Consider the following 22674-nt stretch of genomic DNA (forward strand, 5'->3'; position numbering starts at 1 on the left):
AGGACTGAGTCCTGTTGTTGTATGGTCAAATTTTGACATGAAGTTATACAACAGTGCTCCCCAAGAAATATTAAGTTTTGCATTAAACTGAATGTGAAAGAGTTTTTAGAGGAAGATCACAAAGTTCATTTTGATCTTGCATAAAGAAGAAAAAGCTAATTTAGATGTTGTAGACCGAAGGCAATTTCATAGTTACTGTCCCCTGATATGCGATAGTGAGCCAAGAAGAGAGTGCAGGTGTCTGATGACTCTCCTTGAATGAAAATTAAATTAATGGAAAGCAGGTGGGTACTTCAAAGGCTGAATGCTCCAACGGTATGACCAAATGTGCATGCAATCGCCAACCTCAGCTGTTGTGTCTCCAAAACGGTGAAGAGGAAGTTAGGATTATGAATGGAAATAATTAGTAAGAAACGCTGTGTGTGAAGATGAAACAGAAATAATCTGACGTGCTCCTTGGGAATCAACAATTATTACAGGGTCACTCAAACTATAGATGCAGTTTGTGGCTGAGCATTGTTGCCATGTCTTTATGAGATTTTTTATTTCAAAGCTATTGGGCTGTAAGTCACTGCTAGATGTGTGCTGTATTGCTCCACCGCAAGCCTGCTTACAGTGCTCTAATAAAACCCATTTTATGGCAGCAATCTTTAAACAATTTCAGTGACCTATTTTAACACCTACATTACAGATTAAATCAATGCTCCTAAACAATAAAGGCACAGCATTCTTCAATGTTTGGATATTATGATAAAAATCCCCAACATGACCCAAAAAATTGTTTGCAAAATAGCTGGAAATATTCCACAGAAAATGCATTTGCAGCAATCTTTTATGTTTCTCTGGCAGATTACAGATGGGAAGGAAAGCTGCAGGATAGTAAAAATGCTGAATGTGTCAAATTCTTTGGTTCCTTCAGGAAGTGGTTTATTATCATGCCTGACATTAAATACATAATATTAGCCATGACAAAAATCTCATTTCTTAACATCAGTGGTAAACCATAACTATGTGGTTCAATTCTAAGTCCTTAAGAAAAATACAAGGCATGTTAGGTAAGAAAACATTTTCTACACTGGAGGCCAGTTTAACTTTTATGTTTGTTTTTTTCACGTTTTTCATCTGTCATTTATTAATGTGACTGTTTGAGTTTGGAATGAAGAATAATCAAGTCTGTGTCTTGCCAATGCAAGTCTCGTAACATCTGACAGCTGTAAGGTTACATTTTCTATCTGAAAAATATGTTTTTTTCCTCAATTATGAGATTTCCTCATGTGACCTTGTATTGCCAGATGTCTGCATTACATCAATACTTTGCAAAACATGTCACTGTGGGGAACAGACAACTCTGTTGATAGTAAATATAATGTAGTTGTCCTTATGAGCACAATAGCAGTTAGAACATTTGTTAGTTTGATCACAAGACTATTTTCAAACCATGTTTTTTAAGGTACAAATGTATGTAGGTAACTATATAGTAGACTTCAATTTTCTTCTATAGGACACGGGATGAGGCAGGTTATTAACATCAGGCAGTGTTTAAATGGCTGTTGCCACTGAGAAGCTTCAAATTCTAAGATATGAACCCTTGAACGCTTCACATACACATCCGAACCCCTCAACACAAAAAAATCTTTACAACCCACACAGTTCCAACATAAACACACAAGTTTATTATCACCAGTTCCTTATCAGTCCAAATGTGTTCATAAGCTGTTCCTGAGTTGTGTCGTTCCAAAATGGTCTGAAAAGTATTTTTGCAGAACCTAATGATATCACAATTGACCTCCTTTACATCCTTTTGGACGTAACACCTGATCAGTTTATCCTTTTATCCCATTAAGCATTTGTATGGAATTGTGCTGTAATTATTGTATTATTGAATTCTTGAGATCTTACCAAAAATGATAAAATTTGATCAACAAATTCTAGTCAGTTTTTCCTTTAGTGTAAGTGAATGTTTGTGTGTAATGTGAGCAAACTCCCTCAAGGTGTTGCCTTTATGAGAATTGAATAAACAACCTGAAAAAAAGGAGGCTTCTAGACCACTGTTGGTGCCAACGTGCAAGCATAAAAACACCAATAATTTTTTCAACATAACACATTAGTAAGCTTCTGACTATCTACACACTCTGACAGAGAGGATGAAGCTCTGCATATGTAACAGTGTCCATGGTCCTGATTCTGTATAGCAAAAGGTTCCTCTCCGTGGGACGCCTACTCCCTTGGCTTACCTCCTGTGCCGCATCATCACTGACATCAATACTTTCTTTCTCCTCACTTCACAGGATACATGCTGTTTCCTGCAGACACCAGACACACACAGCAGTCACACAAAAACAACCAACCCTGCTTCCCAACTTAGACTAATCTCTCTGGAATGTTTCAGTGACAGACTCTCAAGGCATTGAGGTCCTCTGCTGTTTTCCCTGCTTAAAGCAGCAATTTCTGTCTCCAAAGATAATCCCCTGAGATCAATCTGTAATTAAGAGGAAAAAGTACTGTTTTACACTTAATAAAAACATGGCAAGCCATAAAAACAGGGTTTATTTAAGGCAGAAAGAATTTCTGCTTTAAAAAGAACTAAACAAAGTGGGACAGAGGAAGCTCAGAGAATATATAGACTCTGTCCTTTCACAGGGGTTTTCACCATTTTGTTGCAAAATCCCTTTATATGACCTCAAGTAAAAAGATCAAACCAGACTTAAAAGAAATTTCAAGAACTGACCTAACCTACAGAAACCCTTTTTCCAATGACACAGAAGTTTTATCCATCATTTATAAAAATGTATTTGTCACAAAACTGCACAATCTAGCAACTGTTTCTGTGATGTTGGCTGTTAACAGGCATTTCAGCAGCAAAATATGAGTTAAGATCCAATGTAAAGTTGTCCATAAAAAAATCATATATGTGCAATACTCTGTAAATGAGTCATTGTATAAGAGCATGATGTAACACTCCATGTGCGCTGTACCAGATGTGCCATTTAGTACACACAGTAATGGTATCTTATTTAGGTTAAAACACTTTGCAGCATGCTCAGGGATCCCTGTTTTCACGATGAGGCTCCTCTTTGTAACATATTTGCTTGACATATACTAAACTATCCACCGGGGTGTTTTTCCGAGTGCTGTTTCAGAGAGGTAAAGTGAGTGTTCACTGCTACAGCCCTGAAAGAATGTTGTCCTTTCTCTGCTCTGTGGCATATTGTGGCCACTGCCCCTTCGAGTCAAGCCAAGAAAAATACTGACAAACTGCTGACTTTGATAACAGCAGGAAATCTGATTCTCTATGCATCCATTCTATCAAGGCAAGCATCTTAGCCAAGCAGTTTTAAAATCCTCCAGGTGCATGTGTTTTCTAATGACTCGTCTCTTTGAAAATTTTGGGTAAATGAGGTGTCTCAGAGTGCAACAGTGCTTTGAAAGTACTCACAAATAACAAGACACACAAATTGCCTTGTCTAGCCAGGGAGCTCAGCTTGTACTGTATGCTTGTCTTTTGTTCATTCGGTGTACTACAAGTAGCGAGGGGAATGAGGGGTGGAGAAGGGAGTGCGCTTTGGTGAAAGGAGGGTTTTGAACACTGTGCTAATTGACCTCAGCTTGACATTTCTTAGGGTGGAGTATAAACACTTTCTCCAACATATCCGATGCATAAAGAGAGAATTGTATTGAACGTGTGGCACTGTGTCATGCTTAGTAAGCATATTGCTTATTCACAGCCATTATATATCCTGATTGTTTGTATACTGTTCATAGGATCTGGTTAAAATTTTTTTTTCTAATTTTACTAGTTCTAAAGGCAGAGTGACAACATAACAAGTATTTGAAACACCTGCAGATAGATCAAGATCACTTTGTCCCTGTGTGGCACAAGCAGAGAAAAGTCATTGAAAGTGAGATGTGTTGTATCCAAATATTGTATATGTGTGTCTGAATGCCTTTGCAAATGGTAATGTTGACTCTGGAAACCTCATTGAGCTTTGGCTGCAGCAGGCCAGGAAACATCACTAGCACTAGGGCCATGTGGGGACTCTCCTTACAAAAAGAAAAAAAGTTTGAGATTTTTTCACAGCCCATTGTAAGCAATCAGGGAAATAGAGAATTGCAGTTGTGCAGTGCACAGGCACTTCTTTCCAGAGGGCAGAGAGCAATGCTTAGTCTACTGACAGGCGAACCAGCAGACCGACAAGAAGTCAGGACACATTCTCATAGCACCAGCAGACGGTTACACCACCAGTGGGTCCTGTGAAGACCACATCCATTCTCCAGGGTGTGACTGCTCCCGAACGAACATTCAAGCTTCTTGACTGCTGTCAGTGAAGAGCCGCAGATACACTCAACCACAGGTTTACTTTGCAACCCTGCATCTGTCTCAACACATGCACCAAAGCTGTACCTGCGGGAGGAGGATACACATGTTTTATTAACAGAACTACAGGTGGTTTGAGTTTGAGCTGTTGGTGGAATTCTTTTTTCTCCTTGGGGTGATCTGCTGCATCTTTGGAGCCAGTATGCTGTGCATTGTTGTGGCAAGTGTGGTATTTCTCCTGCTGGGCTTAGGGGAGGCTCAGGTTGCTACACAAACCCAGGAGCAGAGCCAGAGTCAGGGTCAGGGACAGGACAGCTCTGCCAACCCTTGGGGTCAGGTGATACAGTGGGAAAACAATGGTCAGGTGTTTAGCCTGATGAATAGCGGAGCTGAATATGTTCCTGCTGGGAGTGGGACCCAGGAAAGAGGTCCCAGGGTGGTTTTGGCAGATGCTCGTCCACGCTCTCCACGCAGACCTCAGGGAGGAAATGTCCGCAGACAGGCTCCATCGAGGGGATATTCTGAGACTGTCCGCGGGCAGGCCAGGCATCCTTTCGGGTTTGGGCAAGTGCCTGATAACTGGAGACAGGGCACAAGCAGCACAGGTACTAGCCGGTTCCAGGGATCCTCAAGTAGTCGTCTACGTCCATCAACGGGCTCTTCATCAGCATCATCGTCAACTTCATCCTTTTCCTCATCTTCATATAACATACCAACTTACCAACAATACCCATTTCCGCAGCAACCCCCTTTCCAACCTTTTGACCCGAGTTTTGCAGAAGGACAGGTCAGGAGCTTCGAACCACCCTTTCAGCCAGTCGGAGGTGGAGCGTACGGCGGTGGAGGGTATGGGACTGGACAGGGGTATACTGGAGGTGGACATGGAGTAGGTCCGGGCCAAGTGCTCCCAGGCTCTCCATCTGACTTTGCTGAAAATGGCTACTATTATTATCAGTCTTATGGCTATGCACCCAACCCTGGAGCACCTCCACATGCTGCCCAGCCACCATTTACAGATAGTCTGGACCGCAGATACACCCACAGCCTCTACAATGAGGAATCTGTTCCTGCTGTACCTGCCCCTGATGCCAACCAGGCCCTTCCTGTTGTAGTGGACAGACTAGGAGCTGCTGGTCAACCACAAATCAGGAGTCCCCAGTATGAGCAGTTCCCTCCATTTGGAAGACCCCAGCACCCGTTTATTCAGCCAATTCCTCAAGCCAGAAGTTCTCCAAACTCTGCCCTTGAGAATCCCAGTACGAATGTCGGAAGTGTGTACCGACGACAACAAAGAGGTACAGTATGGTTTATTTTGGTTGTTTATGAACAAACCCATTGTTTCAATTAAATAGTTTTGGACATTTGGCCAAGTCTTGATAATAGTAACAGAAGAGGCTGTGACACATGGAGTGGAGTGGCATTAGATACAGATTTCGTCTGATGTATTTGGTTTTCAAGAAAATCCTCAAGTAATTAAAACGTCTTACATTTTTGTGAAAATGTGGACTCAAGAAATTTCTGTTTCCATGGCAAAATAAGAAAGAAAAGAAAAGCTTGCCATCTGATTTCTGTTACTGGCGCACATATGAATTTGAAATATGTAAAACCATTAGGGGAGTAGAATTCCCACAATACCCTTTCCAGTGCACTGTCAAGTTTTCTGACATTCTTTCTTCCATTTTGTCTGAAATATGAAGTAATCCGAATGAAACAGCTGTTCACAATTCAGCTTTATTTTTTGATTACAAACTAAGCAAAGAGGATGCAAGGTTCATCTTCTCCCACTAGTATGGTTATTGGAACCAGGTGTCTAGCAAACCCTGCCAATGTGCAGAGAGTAGACACAAGCACCACTGTGTTTTTGTGGGGGGAGTGCAGCGCTACAAGAAAAAACGACTGGTTCATGAGGCGTGTGGAGTTTGGTAATGGTGGCAGTGACCTCATTGGAGGCTGGTGTCAAACAGTGCTGGTGGCTAACTCCTAGGCAGGAGAGGTGGGGAACAAGGGCGGTTGATACAGCACTTTACCGCTCCCTGAGGGGGAGGGAGAGCATGGAAAGTCCCTGTAACACATGGGGTCCATTGCTTCAGCTACAGGAAATCAAATAAATATTTAGTCAGAGTACTTGAGGGAAGAATGTGGAGTGTGAAAGCATGCAGCGCTCTAACTTAAAATGTTTATTTGACATAGCAGACCATTTCTTTTAACCTATTAGCAACCAGTCACCTTTATTTTAAATTCTATTACTGTGCCAGAAATCAAGAGGTTTCTATTGAGATTAGTAAAAATAGAAAAGATTACAGATTAAAAAATAAGATTGAGACTTCTAACAAGGTTCTCACTCTTTTATGCAGGTTTGTCATTTCGCTTTACATTATAACCTGCCTTTACTGTACAGCAGCCTCTGCAGTGCACTGTGTGCTTTCCAAGCATGATTCATTACACATTTGAGCCAAGAGTCATTCCAACCATGCAGTACAGAGAGTTAACATGTATGCAGATGCCTTAGTGCTCTCTGTAATCACAGTTATATAGATTATACCATTAAGAGCTGTGGAGAGGGAGACATATTTTATTACATTGGTGATATTGAGTCATTTGTATTTTTCCTTCTATTTTTAAATGTAATGTTGTGTAGTATCACGGGCAGCAAACAAATCCAAACTATTACTTAAAAAAAAAGTCTATTTCAATGACCAGATGGCTTGTTCGATAATATAAGTGCATTCAATAAAATGTAGCCCTCTTAAATCAGGGTACGAATGGATTTACAAGAAAAAATACAAGTCTTCAAGACCCACCTTTTTAGACTGCCGCAAAGCTTAAATTTCTGAATCATTATAAGGGGCATGGTTGCCTTGAGTGACAGGTGAATACATGGTTTCCTCTCATTCTCAGTCAGATTCTCCTCTATAATATCATAATGGCTTCCAAAAAGCAGAAATTGTGACAGCAAAATGACTAAATTGAGGCCTCAAAGCAGTTGTCCACTAAACGGTGGGTGGCGTCACAGTCCATCTTTTATAAAGTACTACTGAGGGAAAGTGGTGATAGCAGTGTGTAGAGTAAGACAGCACTCAAACTGCTCAAAATACTACTGTGTGAGGCCCCTAAAATGTATTTCTAAAATTGGCCTAAAACGTCTTCCCATTGTGCCGTCTGCGTCCATAGTAGAACTTTTTCATTTCATCTCACTATTATCAGTTTTTCTTACAAAACCACAGTCATAAATTAGAACAGTTACAATGCAATTCTTTAACCAATACACTTATTTCATCAGTATTCCCACAAATTAACATTTAAGGAGATGTTTTACCAACCATAGCTGACGAATCTGTAATACACCAACTGACCACCAAAAGTGGTCATAACATTCATTGCAAGAGAATGTGAACTGAAAGGGGAAGCTGTTAATGAAAAATTTTATCTGTCTACTTGATTTTTAAGCACTGCTTAAGCTCACTAAATTTTAAGCATTCTAATCTGTCTCCAGCTAACGTTCTAAAGCTAAAACAAGTGTTTCTGGAAAGGAAACCCTTGTGTCTTTTATTATGCCAGATGATACAAAAGAGCCTGGCAAGATTCAGTTTTTTTTCTACATGCCCCACTTAGAGTGTAATGTGTGGCTTTGTCACATGCCACTGAGAGCCGACCAGCTTTGGCTTCTCAATACAGTTTATCCCTTAGAAAGAAACCCACTTTCACATTTCAAAAGATTAGAGGACTGAGAACAAAGCCGTCCAAGGATCAAAAGGGGAAAAAAATAGAGTTGATAATGATGATAGGAAACCTCTGTGTTTCACACTGGTTTACGGTGTTTACATGGTCTGTTCCAAGAAACCTTCCCCTGTCTACCTCAGATAGAGATGTCAGATTGGATGTTTACACAGTGCCCTCAAAGGGAAAGCCCATATTTAAACTTGTGGGGAAGGAAGACCCACCTGGGTGTGAGATTCTGACCAAATATATAATAGGAAGTTTCCTATGTGGTTTTCATAAAAAAAAGTAAAACAAACTAAGTGGCTTCATAATAGTTAGAAAAACAACATATTTAATTTTGTCGGAGCTGTTCTTCTTTATATGCATAATGTAACTGAACTGAAAAGTTGTGCTTCATGTTAGTGATTTTAAATATCCAGTTTCACAGGCCAGATTGTTTGCACAGGTTCACATATAACTGTGTCTGGCCTTTGTGAGCTAAACGGAGAGAAGGCATGGCCTTTTCTGCGAATGTTAGAGACATGCAGAAATTCCCTCTGATGGGGCCTGCTTTTAAAAAACAAAAACTTAACTCTTTCACTTATTTCCAGAAATGATAAATTACTAGAAATAGGGCCTAAATTGCAGCAAGCCAATCTGTGATAATGTCAGAAATGTCCAATTTTAACTTTGTCCTCAGCAGATATGCCAAGACAGTTGATTCTGTTAAAAGTTACATAACAGCATCATGTTATGATGATCTTTTATCTTTTTTTAGGGAAGGGGGGCAGGGGTCTAAATATAACCCTTGTGCTCATTCACTCGACTCCCCTCCTGTCTGAACAAGCAATGAAGCAAAAATGCCTCATTAGAGAACAATGATAATAATCTGGAATGCAATGTAATTAGTGGTCAGTGGTCTCTCCAGTGTGACCCAGTCCTGAACTGCAGGTTCTGATGCTCAGTTTTTGCTCATCATATACTCCATCAGCACCAGCATATTTCAGAGATCACAGAAGATTATGACAAATCTGTGAACAAGCAAACCAACAGTGCTGACCTTTGGATCACTTTGGATGTACCTGAAATCATAGCAACAGTGCTTATATGTGTATTTCCTCATTTTGAAATTCTGACAATATTTTCAGATTAATTTACTCTCATCTTTTTAACACCAAGAGCGGATCAATAAGCAAAGTAGTACAAAAGTAGACGAGTGGCTGAATTACAGTGTCGGTTAAGCAATCTATCCATCCTTTCAGGTTTGCCCGACCTGGTTCCTGATCCAAACTATGTCCAGGCTTCTACATATGTCCAGAGAGTCCACATGTACTCCCTTCGCTGTGCTGCTGAGGAAAAATGCCTTTCAAGGTAAACCCAAGTCTGCATGTCCTTTACTTATTTGTTCATTCTTCCATGTTTTTCTTTGATATGTCAGTTTGTGATATGATCAGAAGTCCTTTACCTCAAATTTAATGCAGTGGGTGTCTGTTAGCCATATTTTCTAATGACAATGATAGTGACTCTATCTTGTTGGAGACCTAGAATTGAGATCCCCGATATTGAGCTGTTATGTATATGCTTTTTGTTGCTTCCAGTTCCTTTGGTTAGGCTTAGGGAACCAAAAGCTGTTGGTTTAAGAAAACACAAGTTTGGGCTACAATATACCTTTTCAGAATAATAACTACAAGATAGGCATGTATTTTCTGGCATCTGTAGCAACCTTCCTTTCCCTATTTAGATATACTGTCCTGATTAATCTCAAACCTAACTAATGAATTTTTAATGCCTCAATCTAATTGCATAGGTAATACATTTCTTAGACAAACAGCGGCTGAAAACTGAAGTCAACAAAGAATGAAAGCAAAAGTTGAGCAAGTGGTAGTGTAAAAAGTATGGGTCAGAAGGGACACAAACTCTGATTGTGTTCATCATGTTTAGTTCCACCAATGGAGGTGCAGATGTTTAGCTCGAACAATCTGATATTTTTTCTTTTATTCATAGTTTTACTAAAAGGCAAGACAAAAGCTGAAGATGTACAAGAACAAATTTTTACAATTCTGTATTGCTACAACATGTGTTCAGGGACATCTGCAGAGGTCTATGGATGCTAATTGAAAATTTTTCAGGATTCATGTATCCGATTAGAGTCTTGGTTTGTCTCTTTGCTGAATGTCCTCTCCCTCTGCCCTGCCCATTTTTACTGCTTGCACTACTTCATCAAGGCCAAAACAGCCCCCCCATGCAAGCCTTAAACACGGATACTTTTTTATTGTTATATCAAAGCCCAATGAGGTATTCTAACTATGTAAGTTCTACCTCTAACCATGTGTTTTTAATTCCTAACTGTAAGGCTTTGTAAGTGAGAGTGAAGTCAAAATGGGAAGGCACTGTGGAAAATGAGTCAAATTGGTCTCATACTCAAGGTGTCTGGCATGGGAGTCAGTGAATTAAGACCATCCTCCAGCCCTCCCAGCTCTTATCAGCTTCCAATTCAACAGTATTATAAGTGTACATTCTGATGTAGTGAGAGGTGGATGTAGCAAAGATTATGCATGGGAACGTGATCATGGAACATCACATGATTTCATGTTGATTTTTACACAAAGCGATAGAGGCTGGCTAACATTGTCATTGTCTAATGTTTTCAGCCTTTTCTGTGAAACTAAAAGGCTTTCTGCTGTGGATCAACGTTGTTATTATGTTTTCTGTAGTGGGTAGTTGGGCTGCCTCTTTCTAGCACACATTAGCAACAAAATAAACAGATAATAACAATTTCTGAGAGGCAGCAATAGGCAGCATTCACAATACTTATCCTCTGTTAAAATGTTTATCATTAATGTTCATTCTTTTTAATATTTTCTAAAAGAAATAATGAGAAAAGTTGGCCAACAACACAGCTATAGTAAACTATAAATGCTGGTCACTTTCAGGCATACAGGCTGTTCTTAGTTTAATGTCTCTCTGTTGGTGGAGAGCCTCTTCTGAGCCCCTGGCCTGGGTCCTTTGACTGTCTTTGCACTAAGGACACCACTCAAATGATGGAAGTGTGTTGTTGCTGTGGCTGCTCTATTTGCCCTCTTCCCATCAAGAGTTCACCCATCCCTCAAAGGCCTTTCATATCCTGCCTGTGTTTGCAGCAATCACCCACAGATGGCCTGTTGTAATTTGCTATACACTCCAATGTCAACAACAGTCACAAGATGAATGGCTTAGATGTTCAGCCGTTGTGAACTTGGGGTTATGCCTCCTTTTTCTCACAAAAAAAGTGAATCGTGCAACAGAGTCTGTACCTCTGTTCTCTCTCCCCCATGTTGAAACAGTGTGTTTGGAGAGATGGCTGTAATCTGTAGAATGAATTATTTAGCAGATATACTTCTGCCTTGCAGCTTTCCAGTCCGGCTCTTGTTTCCCCCCCCTTTGTCTTACTTATGAGAAACAGACGTGCCGACATTCTTTTAGCAGCCAGTTGGACATGTTCCCTCATCTTCTTTTTTTGTCTCCTTGCATGTGTCCATCATTCAGCTCTGCCTACAGTGCTGACGCTAGTGACTATGATGTAAGGGTCCTGCTACGATTCCCACAAAGAGTGAAGAATCGGGGCACAGCAGACTTCATGCCTAACAGACCACGTCATACCTGGGAATGGCACAGCTGTCATCAGTAAGTCTTTCATACATATAAAATGCATATCAGACTTCATCCACTCAGCTATGTATTTGCTGTATTTCCTTCATAGCAAACACTTCCATTAATCTTTTTTTAAAGCTGTGCTTTGTATAATCTGCTATTAAATCAAAGTTATTGAAAAGTTACAAAATGGACAGATCTTTTAAGTCTTTTTTGTAAGATTTCCCTTTTTTGACTGAATGCAAATGAATGTGAATTTTTACACTGTGACAGATACTTGATTACAGAACTGAACCATGGTTGATGATTTGTATCTGCAATCAAACATCTCCCTTTATACCAGTGGGCACTTGAAAGGATGTTTCAGGGTTACCTTTTTTTTAAACAAGGGTTGTTTCAAGTTCTTATGAGCGGTCAGTGTTTCACTTGCAACAAACAGTGGTCAGAGCGCTCTCAGTTTGGAAAATAATAAAGGAGTTTTGACAGGGGAGCCAAGCTCAGAAATGGGCCACAGAAGGGTATATTTTCTCCATATAAAACAAGTAAAAATTTTAAAAAACGTCATCACAGTCAGAGCTAACACTATATATAGTGATTTCTACACAGTGTCGCTTTGTATCAAACGGTTCTTAACCCTAACACTACTTTCTCAGCTGAAGAGCATCCTTTTTGCTCTATATCTTTCTGCGCACGGTGGCTTCTGATTTTCATCTGCTGCACATCAGCTGAGTCTCTCAGAAGCTGTTCCAGACATGTTTCAAAGCTTACTCCCTGGTATTACTTTTGCAAAGATTAGAAAGATAGTGAGTGTTTTTTTCAGGCTTTCACTCACTTTTACTCTTTGCTATTTGGCATTCTAGCAGACTTGTGCATTCCATGACATGTAATAAAACGATTAGGACACTCAGGTAAGACATAAACTACTCATAAGTACCACATATGGAAAAATACAAAAAACACTCATTCAGGATTTTTTTTTTGCACACAGTTGTTTTTTTCTTTGAATAATATCCTCACCTCATCAGTGTTGCCAACAGTTAGTTCCTAAAATTGGACGTGCTCGACAGGTTGACAGTGTTCAAAGTGTTTGATTTATTTTGCTTTTTTTCTTCTTCTTAAAGCTGCATCATTATTTAGACTATCCTTGTCCACTCAGTGTCTCCCTGCCAGCTGCAGATGTTACGGACGTGCTATTGAGTTATGTGTGCAGATCAAATGATACAGGTTTTTCTTATCACAGTTGTAAGAGAAGTTGTTTGTCCTTTAAAGTAAACATATTTTGATTGATAATCCCGTAAGTTCGAATGTGTTAAGCAGGTGCAGAGCACTTTACGCTTTGAGAAGAAAGGCTGCATAGCTATGGTAGCTTATTGTATGCACTTGCATGTTGTCATTTAATACATCGACCAAAAGTGTGTGTTCAAGGACCTGTCCAAGAATGTATGCCATGGTTTGGTCTTTATGTGTCCATGTGGCCTTTTTCTTTTATGCTGGCAGACACAGCCAATAATTATGTTAAAAGAATATGAAAACTCAAGTGGTCATGAGAGGCATTTATCACTGTACAGTCGAGTTGTAAAGAATGTATTTACGAACTAATTAAATTTTCTTCTAACCATAACTGAGTAATGTTATTCCCCACACCCGGCCAGGGAGAATAATTTGGTTGAAGTAAAGTGCTGCTTCGTTTATTGACAGAACAAATGTTGGACTCAATCTCACCCATGTTTTAAAGCATCTTGCTTAGCTTCTCTATCCATCCCCCATCCTTCCTTGTTAAGCAAAAGATTTGAGAAAGGTGTCCACTCTGATGAAGAAAATACTGATATGATTGTTTCAGTTGGAGGAATAAAGCACGTTTGATATCAAAACAAGCGGTAGAAAAAGTTTGCTTATAGAACTACTTCAAACTGTGTGAACTGCCTCAGACACCATAGGTTTCTCATAACAAGTCATAGCCACACTGCTCTATGCTGTATGCCCTGAACTGACCACAAAAGCATACAAATATTTCAGTTTTCTAGCCGCAGGGGAAACCAGCCAAACCTGTGGATTCTATTAAGAGCCAACCTTCAATTTTCTACATTGAATTTAAAAAAGGAAAGAAACGAATGGCCAGTACCTATGAGGTTATGGTGCGTTCTGCAAACAGTTTGCTGATTGAGTCTTTCTATGTGCACATATTTTAGTTGATTTTGCAATTAAATATTGCAGGGAACATATGATGAGCAGATTCTGGTAGTATCTTAATTGTTTTATGACCATATATCCAGTCTAGCCCGAATTTTATTTTACTTCCAACAAGCCTACCGTCTGATGTGAGACCCAAGCTCTCCTTTGCTTTTCTCATCTTGGAGGAATGTCGACTGGCCATTAGGAGATTGCCAGTGTTGTTGCTGCCTGACATCAGTCTACATTTACACAGTGGTTCCCAGGAGGCAGAATGCCAAGGCAATCATTCCATCTGCTATGTGATCAGAATGACAAATCAATCCATTTTTCCCATCAATTTGTGACACCAGACACACAGCTGCTACAGTATGATGGCATGCATGTGGGTTATTGGGACTGACTTTTTGGTTATAAAGCAATCTCTTCATCCCAGATTCTCACAATAAATTTCCCTACCCTACATTTTTGTAAAAAAAAAAGCACTGTACTTGACAGTTTTGCTTTTCATTACATTCATTTCCATCTTTCCCACTTGAGTATGAAAACAAGCAAAGGGAGCGGTATCGTCCTGGGAATCGTGGGCTGTGAAACATTGGAATTCTATATGTTTTTTTCACACAAATGAGGACAGATAATTCCACATAGAATTTCTACTTCATAAGAGACAGTGTGAGAAGCATGGGTCGTGTTATTCTTTACATATTGTAAGAGTTCTTCAATTTGAGCTTCATTTATCTAATTTCCACATGTTTACAACTTTACTCAACTTCATGACTTATGTGGTCATGCTGTTTGTACAGGTGCGTGGGCATATATCATGGTTGCACATTCTTAAAGGCGAATGTCAGACCACTGCGAAACATTTCTCAAAGAACTTACTGTGGATGCTTTTGTTTTATGTGATCAGAGAAACTCTCAAAGTGTTGTTTGTTAGAACACAAGTGGAAAATGACTCATAGTTATGAAGACGGATTGGAATGTTTTGTACATTACGTTTACAAGACTTCCAACACTACATTCTCTCTAGCTGACATAGTCAGCGAGGAGATCCAGATTTCGAAGGAAGCAGGGGACCCTTCCAGGCATCTTGTCATTCAGTTCATGCTTTCTTCGTTCTTTCTTTTTTTTCACCAACACACACACACATATACACATATGTTGATAATCATCTCAAGACTGCCACTGAAATAAATTTTAGTTTCAGAAACACAAGCATAGACTGTATTCTAGCCTTCTAAGCTCCCAGCTACAGAAACTTGTAACCATGTAACCTTCAGAAAATAATCTTGTAAACGGAAGCAGTCATGAATATTTATATATCATCAAGGACAAGAAATTAGTCACACAGATGCCTAGAGTTACAGCAAAGAAATTGTTTAGCCTCAGATAACGTCAGACAAGTTTCTACCTGAAACGGGTTCCTAATTGGTTGCCTCTCATATGGAACAAATGAGTCCTTCAATGGTCACTTGATCCGTCAGTGGAAAGTACCCACTTTCTCTTCCAAGTCATCCATCAATCTTTTAATAACTGTTCCAGTAAAAGCTGTTGCTATGTTGAAGCATGGGTCATAAAGTAAGGCAAAGAAGCAATATTTTCACAGTCTGAGTTAGTGTGACTGTAAATGATCCAGTGCTTACCTCACCCGTTACAGCTAAAGTCAACACTTAGGTATACAGTGCAAAACAATTAAAGAGTTTAGAAATGATGGGAAAAGTCATTACTGTTACAACTGTCAGATGTGCTACAGTCCTAAAATGTTTAACTTCATTTTGTTGCCTCATTGCATCCAGATGTAACGGTTTGTTCTTTTCTTTTTAGGTGAGAGATCAATCTTATGGGCAAATCCCAGACACTAGAGACATGATGGAATTATCCATCAAATCATATTATCATTTTGCTTATCGGGATTTCAGAGTAAATGTCAAATTATGTATAAATTAAACACCCATAAAGAGTAAAATATGGTGAATAATGTAAAAACTGAATAACGTATGTAAACTTAAAGTTTTATAGAATAAATGTAGTGCCTTTTTGTGGTGAGAAAAGCCTGCCTATTAAACATTAGGTTCCAAATGAATACATAGCAATAGTCATTCGTCATCTAGAAAAATTACTTATTTATAGATACTTTATGTTAAACACTATCATCATCACTTTATATTACAAATGTCCTAGTATCTTAAATTTCACTAATATTTAAAGTCTCATCATCAAATACTGTCACATTTCATCAATATTGGATTTAGCATTTTTCTCTAAGCTCCACCCTGAGGAGGGAGTACATAGATGCATTATTTAGCCTACAACTGATTGCTATCCTTCACTTTCTTCTCACCTGGTACTGTGGAACAGAATTCTGTACATAAGCACAGGAAACAAGTAGCAGTGAATATGGAAACAGAAACAAAAATATTGATTTCCTGTTTGCTTGTTCTATTAACTCCGCTGGTGCCTCTGCTGCAGGTTAGGGTTACCCTACCCCATAGATGCATAGAAAATGATGGCCAAAAATAAACCTTTCCTCACCACCTTGGAATTATGTAGTCATCTTCATCGGTGCAAATATGCACTTGCCAGCATGCGCCATAACTATGAGCAGGCTTGTAAGCTTTTTAAAGTGAAAAGCATCCCGGGGTCACTTTGATACTTGGGAGAAGACCAATGCATACAGCAGTTAACACTGCAGATGATTTCAAATGGACCGGCTCATTGACTGAGTCACTCACCATGAGTCACTCTGTGGTTCATATTCCGGTTCAGTTGGGCTGATCAGTGGCTTTGTGTATCCAGGCTTTCCTAGGCTGCTACAGCTGTGCAAACACACACAAACACACACTAAAGCAAGCACATAAACATGCTGAGCTATACCCTCATATTCATAGATTCACACACTGATATGTGAACTCATACATGCCTGCAAACTCTCTCACACACACAAACAGCTCTGATCTTGCTGATGGTACAATCTAATTAACAACATTCATACATCATTAGGGTGTTAATTCGTTGCCTCAGCAATACTTTATCATTGCCATTAATTACAATCCATTATCCACTGATGATTCATGATGTGTTCAGTTAAGGTGCAACATCACTGACAAAAATGTTAACAGCTGAGGTCAATAGGCTGAACATACACAAGATGATTCAAATGCTTCTCTTCAAAGTCAAGTATAAAATGGGACAAATCTTTTTGATAGCACCTTAACAGTGTTAGTAAACTGGCAATAATCTCTGCTTTAATACCAATATAGCAGAACATATTAGACTTAGCTTAAACTCTTGATTGTCCACTGAAATATTGTTTTACTGTCACTTCATCCTGTGTTTGTGCTTGTTCTGACAGGCATTACCACAGCATGGATGAGTTCAGCCATTATGATTTACTGGAGGTCAGCACTGGCCGTAAAGTGGCAGAGGGACACAAGGCCAGCTTCTGTCTGGAGGACACCACTTGTGATTTCGGTCACCTGAAGCGTTATGCCTGCACTTCTCACACTCAGGTAACACAGCAAACAAAATTTGAGTGAGAATGATGATGAGTTTCACGGCCCTTACACCTATACCTATACACTGCAGTTGTGATACAGTGCATCTGGAAAAGTTTTGTTCCTTTTCAACCACCGCTTATGTTTATTGCATGATCCTATATTCACTTTTTGAGAATTGCAACTGACTCTCATCAGTAATCCTTACAACATCTTCCCATCCCTCTATTCCTTCAGGGTCTGAGCCCAGGCTGTTACGATACATACAATGCTGATATTGACTGTCAGTGGATCGACATCACTGACATCAAACCTGGAAACTACATACTAAAGGTGAGAGTCAAGTGAGATTCAGATTTAGTGTGTGGGAATGAAAAGTCTGTGGACAGGACCAGGTCACGTTTCATTGGAATGAGAGAGGATAAAGGCCACCATATCACATCGATCCATGTAAGAATGTTTTTAGGTTTCTTGCTAACTGGAGTTTTTCTGGCTGAAGCTCAGTGCCACTGCTTTCCCATTCGTTGTTGTCTATTTTCATGCATATTTCATTTGGCCAGGATTGCTACACGAAAAGATCACTTTTTAAGCATGTTTGTGGAGATCTACTGAGATGCAACTTATCCTCCTTTCTTTTATCTCCAGCTCCAGGTTAATCCCAAGTTCTTGGTGCTGGAGTCAGACTTTACCAACAATGTAGTCAGGTGTAACGTTCACTACACAGGACGTGCTGTTACTACAAACAACTGCAAGATAGCACAGTAAGTACGACAAATAGTTATTTCAGTCACGCAGTTCTGAACTGACTTTGTCATTCACTGGGAGATTTTTCATTGAATTTGTTGTGTTAGAATCTGCATCATGTTTTTTTTTTATTTTAAACTTGCTTTTGCAAAGTAGATACTGAGAGGTTTATGTCATTAATTTTGAGTCATCCTCTGCCCTATGATAGGGTGATGGCTAAATGCAGTTATCTAAAGAGCTTCACGATGTTTCGGGGCACTTACTGGACTTAATGGGTTCCCAGCTGAAGTGTTTGATGATTTAATGATTAACGTTCTCATTCTCTCCTAAAGATTAACAGCTACTAAAACTTTGATATTTTCCATCAAAGGGAGATGTAAGGGCCTTAAACTTGCTAATAGGACTGTTAGTAAGTGTATCATTGCACTTTGAAATACTATCATACCCTCTTAAAATAAGTGCTTTTTTAAAAGAGGTTCAAGTTTAAAGTTTGTCAAAGCGAACATTGTGGTTTGAGAGCTGGACATAAAAGGTCTTTTCATCTAAAAAGTTACAACTTAAATTAAAATAAAAGAAGCATGCCACAGTCAGCTACTCAGAGCCTTGCCACTCTAAATTAGCCCATGCATGTCTTTTTTCTGTTCTAGATATAGTGTCAAATTATATTTTCTGTGCTGAGTATTTTTTATGCCATAAAGGTTGTATATATTTGTTATTAAATAAAATAGCTCTGCAGATAGCAGTAGTAATGACTGAGGTAGAATTTTCCAATAAATGAAAGCCCAGTCTGTTGCGAGACACCCTCATTTTAGTTAAAGCTAAAGGTGCGTTCACATAATTATTAAAGCAGGTTCAACTGTTACCTTTCAGTATATAGAAAAAACTTAGTCATTGTTGTTACTCAAAAGCTGCATTGTCAAAAATAATCCCCCCCCACATGTTTATTTATGTTTGTCTTTTTGTAACGGCACAAGTTTACAGTGATGCAACCAAATTTCCAATAAAGCTGCTCTCATTCACACTTTTATCAGTTTCCTTTTCTCATATAGCCATATGTATCAGAAACTGTGAATGAAAATCAGCTAATGAAGACTGCGTGTCAACTTGCGGTGACTAAAAGCAATTCCAAACTGTCGCTCTGCTCTAATAAAATCCCAATTTTGTAGTCAAAGAGTCATCAAACAAGAATCACCTTTCAGATAAGCTTAACATATGTTTGCACTGAACTCAGCTATACTTACAGGTATGGTGATCTCCCACTGATAAAGTTAGAAGTTTCAGAATGTCTCAAGCATTTACTCACTGCAACATTGGATGTATTTCTGTCAATGACTCGATTCCTCCACTAGGACAATGATAGAGGTCTACTTAAATGGCCCAGATGATATCAAACTATAGGTCAACTCACCTCTGAGTGTAACCATGCCGTTTCACTTCAGCTCTGCTGCAAGCAGCACTTTGTTCAAGATGGATGTTTGGTGGAAACAACCTTTTTTTTAACTGTTTCAGAATCTGTTGGAGTTATAAGATTTAGTCACAAGCTCCTCGGAATTCAATTTATTGAACAAATGTCTGTCAAATCCACCCATAAAGGCCCTCAGTGTCTTAGTCTCTTGTTTGTCACTTTGGCTAAAAGCTTCTGCTACACGTATGTAAGGTAATTTATTAAACTGATAAAATGTGAAGAGAGGTTTCTGAACTAAAAGTAAAGATGAGAGAAGTAAATTGTGCTAAGTGTTAAAAGTAGTCAAAGTCAAACTCTTAATTTCACAGTAATAGTTTAATAATCGTACAAATTACATAAAACGTACATCAAAACAAGTGTGAGAATAACAGTTTTTTTCTGCGTTAGAACATTTAAACCTATTAAAGACAAACAAATAAATCATGAACCTGTTAATAATCATAATATGATCTCACAAAAGTGTTGTTTGTCTACCTCTTTTACAGGTCTTGATCCAGCACTGGAAGACTGCCACCTTAGAGTAACCCTGATCGCTATTTCATTGAAATGTGGATGGAATCCATTTGTTGTTATTCATTGTTAATGTTTTTTGTCTCTATTTTTTTGTGCTGTTTTGGGATTCTGGACTCACAACTAACAAGAGTTCCACTGGCACTTAGAATATGGTGGTTTAAAGTGAACATGCACACACGTAAAGTAGTTTTATAATGCATAGTACATGTCAGTATCCCAATGATGACTCAACAGCCCTGCATTATATGTTACATTATTCTCTTATATTTCTCATGTTCCAGCTCTACCAGTCTGATTTGGTTACACGCTAGTACGCACCACTGACTTTTCAAAAAGGTGTTTGCTGTATATCCACACAGATGAGTCTGAGTTCAGCTGTAAAGTAACAAATAAAATTAGGGAGAAAATCCTGCATTCACCCGTACTGTGTGGGGACAGACAGAGATGCCCAGTGACTCAGAAGAACTACAATGTGTCAGTTTGCTTTTCTCCTCCTCTCTCTTCACTGCCTCAGCGGGTCAGGCTGGGATACTGTGATTCTCTGGGTACGTCCTGTTTAATGTTCTGTTAGCAGCAAGTGGAAGACAGCAGGTCACTTTTGCCTTTGTCAATATCAAATTTGTGAGTGCCCAAAAAAGACAGGCGGTCAGTGCTTGCATTGTGTCCCTATTCTTTCCTTCTTATTTCAATACAACAGGAACAGGATGATCAGCTGGCAGAAAACGGTGCTTTCAAGAAAACAAGACTCACAGTATGTATGCTGTATGGTTACAGCATCTAGTGGTCTCTTCTTCAACTACCAACACTGGTCAGATGGCACATAGGTCATCTATACCTTTTAAAGAATGTTTATACAAATATTCCATTGATGCATGATTTTGATGATGGAGATTATTTTTGATCTAATTGATTGTACTTTGTTTATCCATTTTCTCCTGTTACTTTATTTGTGAAATTCAATCATTTTATGTGTTTTTCTTGATAATCTGAGTTATTCAAATAGTACAGTATGTGTTGTTGTACGAAAACAGCACTGCACCGACTTTGTGTTGAAATGCAGAGTGGCAGACAGCAGTCTCTACTACCTCTCTACTTAAGTTAAATGTAGTTTCCAAAAGACCCATCAGTGGTTTATTGTGGCCACCTACTTGTTAATATTTCATAAAAAGAAAAAAATATATATAAAAGTTAGAATCTGTAAGATTTCAGTCATGGTTGATTTGGTTACACCTGCTGTATGCTAGTACTGCACGTTCTGAGGGGAAATGAGCAGCATTACTTGAACATACTTTTGCAGAAAAACTGTATAACACAGTGGTAGATCTGTTTACAGCAATCTGACTTTGTGCTCCACTCAAATGTGTGCCACACTGTGGCTGAACCATTACCATCTGCAAAATTTAAATCTGATCTCCTCTAAAAAAAAAAAAGAATGTCCATTGTCTTGTTTTACAGATGCCTGATTGTAGTTAGCCATAACCTTAGTGTTAAACAAAACTTGTATTTCCCGTGATTTGTATGATGTTTTGCCAAAAGAGCACTTTTATTGTTAAGCAGCAGCAGTGAGGACTGTTCTGTCAGGTGTAAAGTAAAACAGCAGTTACTCTGTGTAAAGAAAGAGCAAAGCCAAAGGTGAGGATTGTAGCAGTGAGATAAGACTGCAGACAATTAAGCTGGATTACGTACGTGCATCATTGCCTCACGCTGTAAAAACACGTTACAGATATACAGTTATGTGACCAATTCATTTGTGGGCTCCCGCTTCTCCAGAGTGAAACAGGAATTAAAATGCTTTTGCATCTGAATGAGAATGCCAAAACTACACTTGACCAAAGGGCATGGATTTTCAATCACAATTTAGCCACACGCATAATGCATGGTAAAGCAGCAGACCCTGCACTCATCCATCATACTCTGTAGTACCACAAACCACAGAATAAATTAATGCTGCAGTGAAAAAAACTTGAACCTAGCAATTGAAACCATGGTTAGTAGGGAAATGTTCACTAAGGTAATGAACCAATCTGAGGTAAGAACATTTTCTCAAAAATGTGTTATGGACTTCTATTTGCAAAGAGAGTAGCTTCCCCCTGCTGGCTGTTGGGTAGAATGCAGGTTTAAGGCCTGCAATACATTGGCTTAATTTTTCAGAACTGAAAGGTGCTTCTATCTTTTATATACATTTTGTAATAGTTGACCTTGCATGTCTGTAAAGTTTGGAAAAGCAACCCCACAACTAACAAATAATGATAATTTAAAGAGAGATAATTAGTGCAATTTACAAATATGGTTACTGATGTTTTAATCTTTTTTTTTTCTGGTGATAATCAGGTCTTTGTATATCAACATGTATATTTTAAACAAACATTGCAACAAAATTAATTTTCAAATTGTTGTTTTTAAATACTTGTTGTGTTTCTTATGCTCTGCAGTTTTAGTCTTAGGTATTTAGTTTATTGCATATCATATGTAGGTGTTTTATTTTGTACTGTAAATCTTCAGTTCCATGGTAGCTCAAAATCATATAAGGGGCTCTCGCTGTCATCTTCAAACATACATGGCCTTGGTCTGTATGTTAGCAAGTCTTTACATCACTATTTCATGCACTGGGTACCACTTCAGCATAATTTTTCAACATACAGGAT

At 38.9% G+C, this 22674-nt stretch overlaps 1 protein-coding gene across 1 annotated transcript; it reads left to right on the top strand.

Annotated features, from left to right (window-relative positions):
- Window positions 1-4090: 4090 nt before the first annotated feature.
- Window positions 4091-21718, top strand: loxl1 (lysyl oxidase-like 1). The gene is made up of 7 exons (XM_072380245.1): window positions 4091-5610; window positions 9277-9385; window positions 11540-11677; window positions 17166-17322; window positions 17545-17640; window positions 17953-18068; window positions 20002-21718. The coding sequence occupies exons 1-7, from the start codon at window positions 4518-4520 to the stop codon at window positions 20006-20008; spliced, it is 1716 nt and encodes a 571-aa protein (XP_072236346.1). The 5' UTR covers window positions 4091-4517; the 3' UTR covers window positions 20009-21718.
- The last annotated feature ends 956 nt before the right edge of the window (window positions 21719-22674 follow it).

Source organism: Leuresthes tenuis, unplaced genomic scaffold, assembly GCF_036924035.1.
Source record: "Leuresthes tenuis unplaced genomic scaffold, fLeuTen1.0.hap1 SCAF_2, whole genome shotgun sequence".
Taxonomy (NCBI): Eukaryota; Metazoa; Chordata; class Actinopteri; order Atheriniformes; family Atherinopsidae; genus Leuresthes; species Leuresthes tenuis.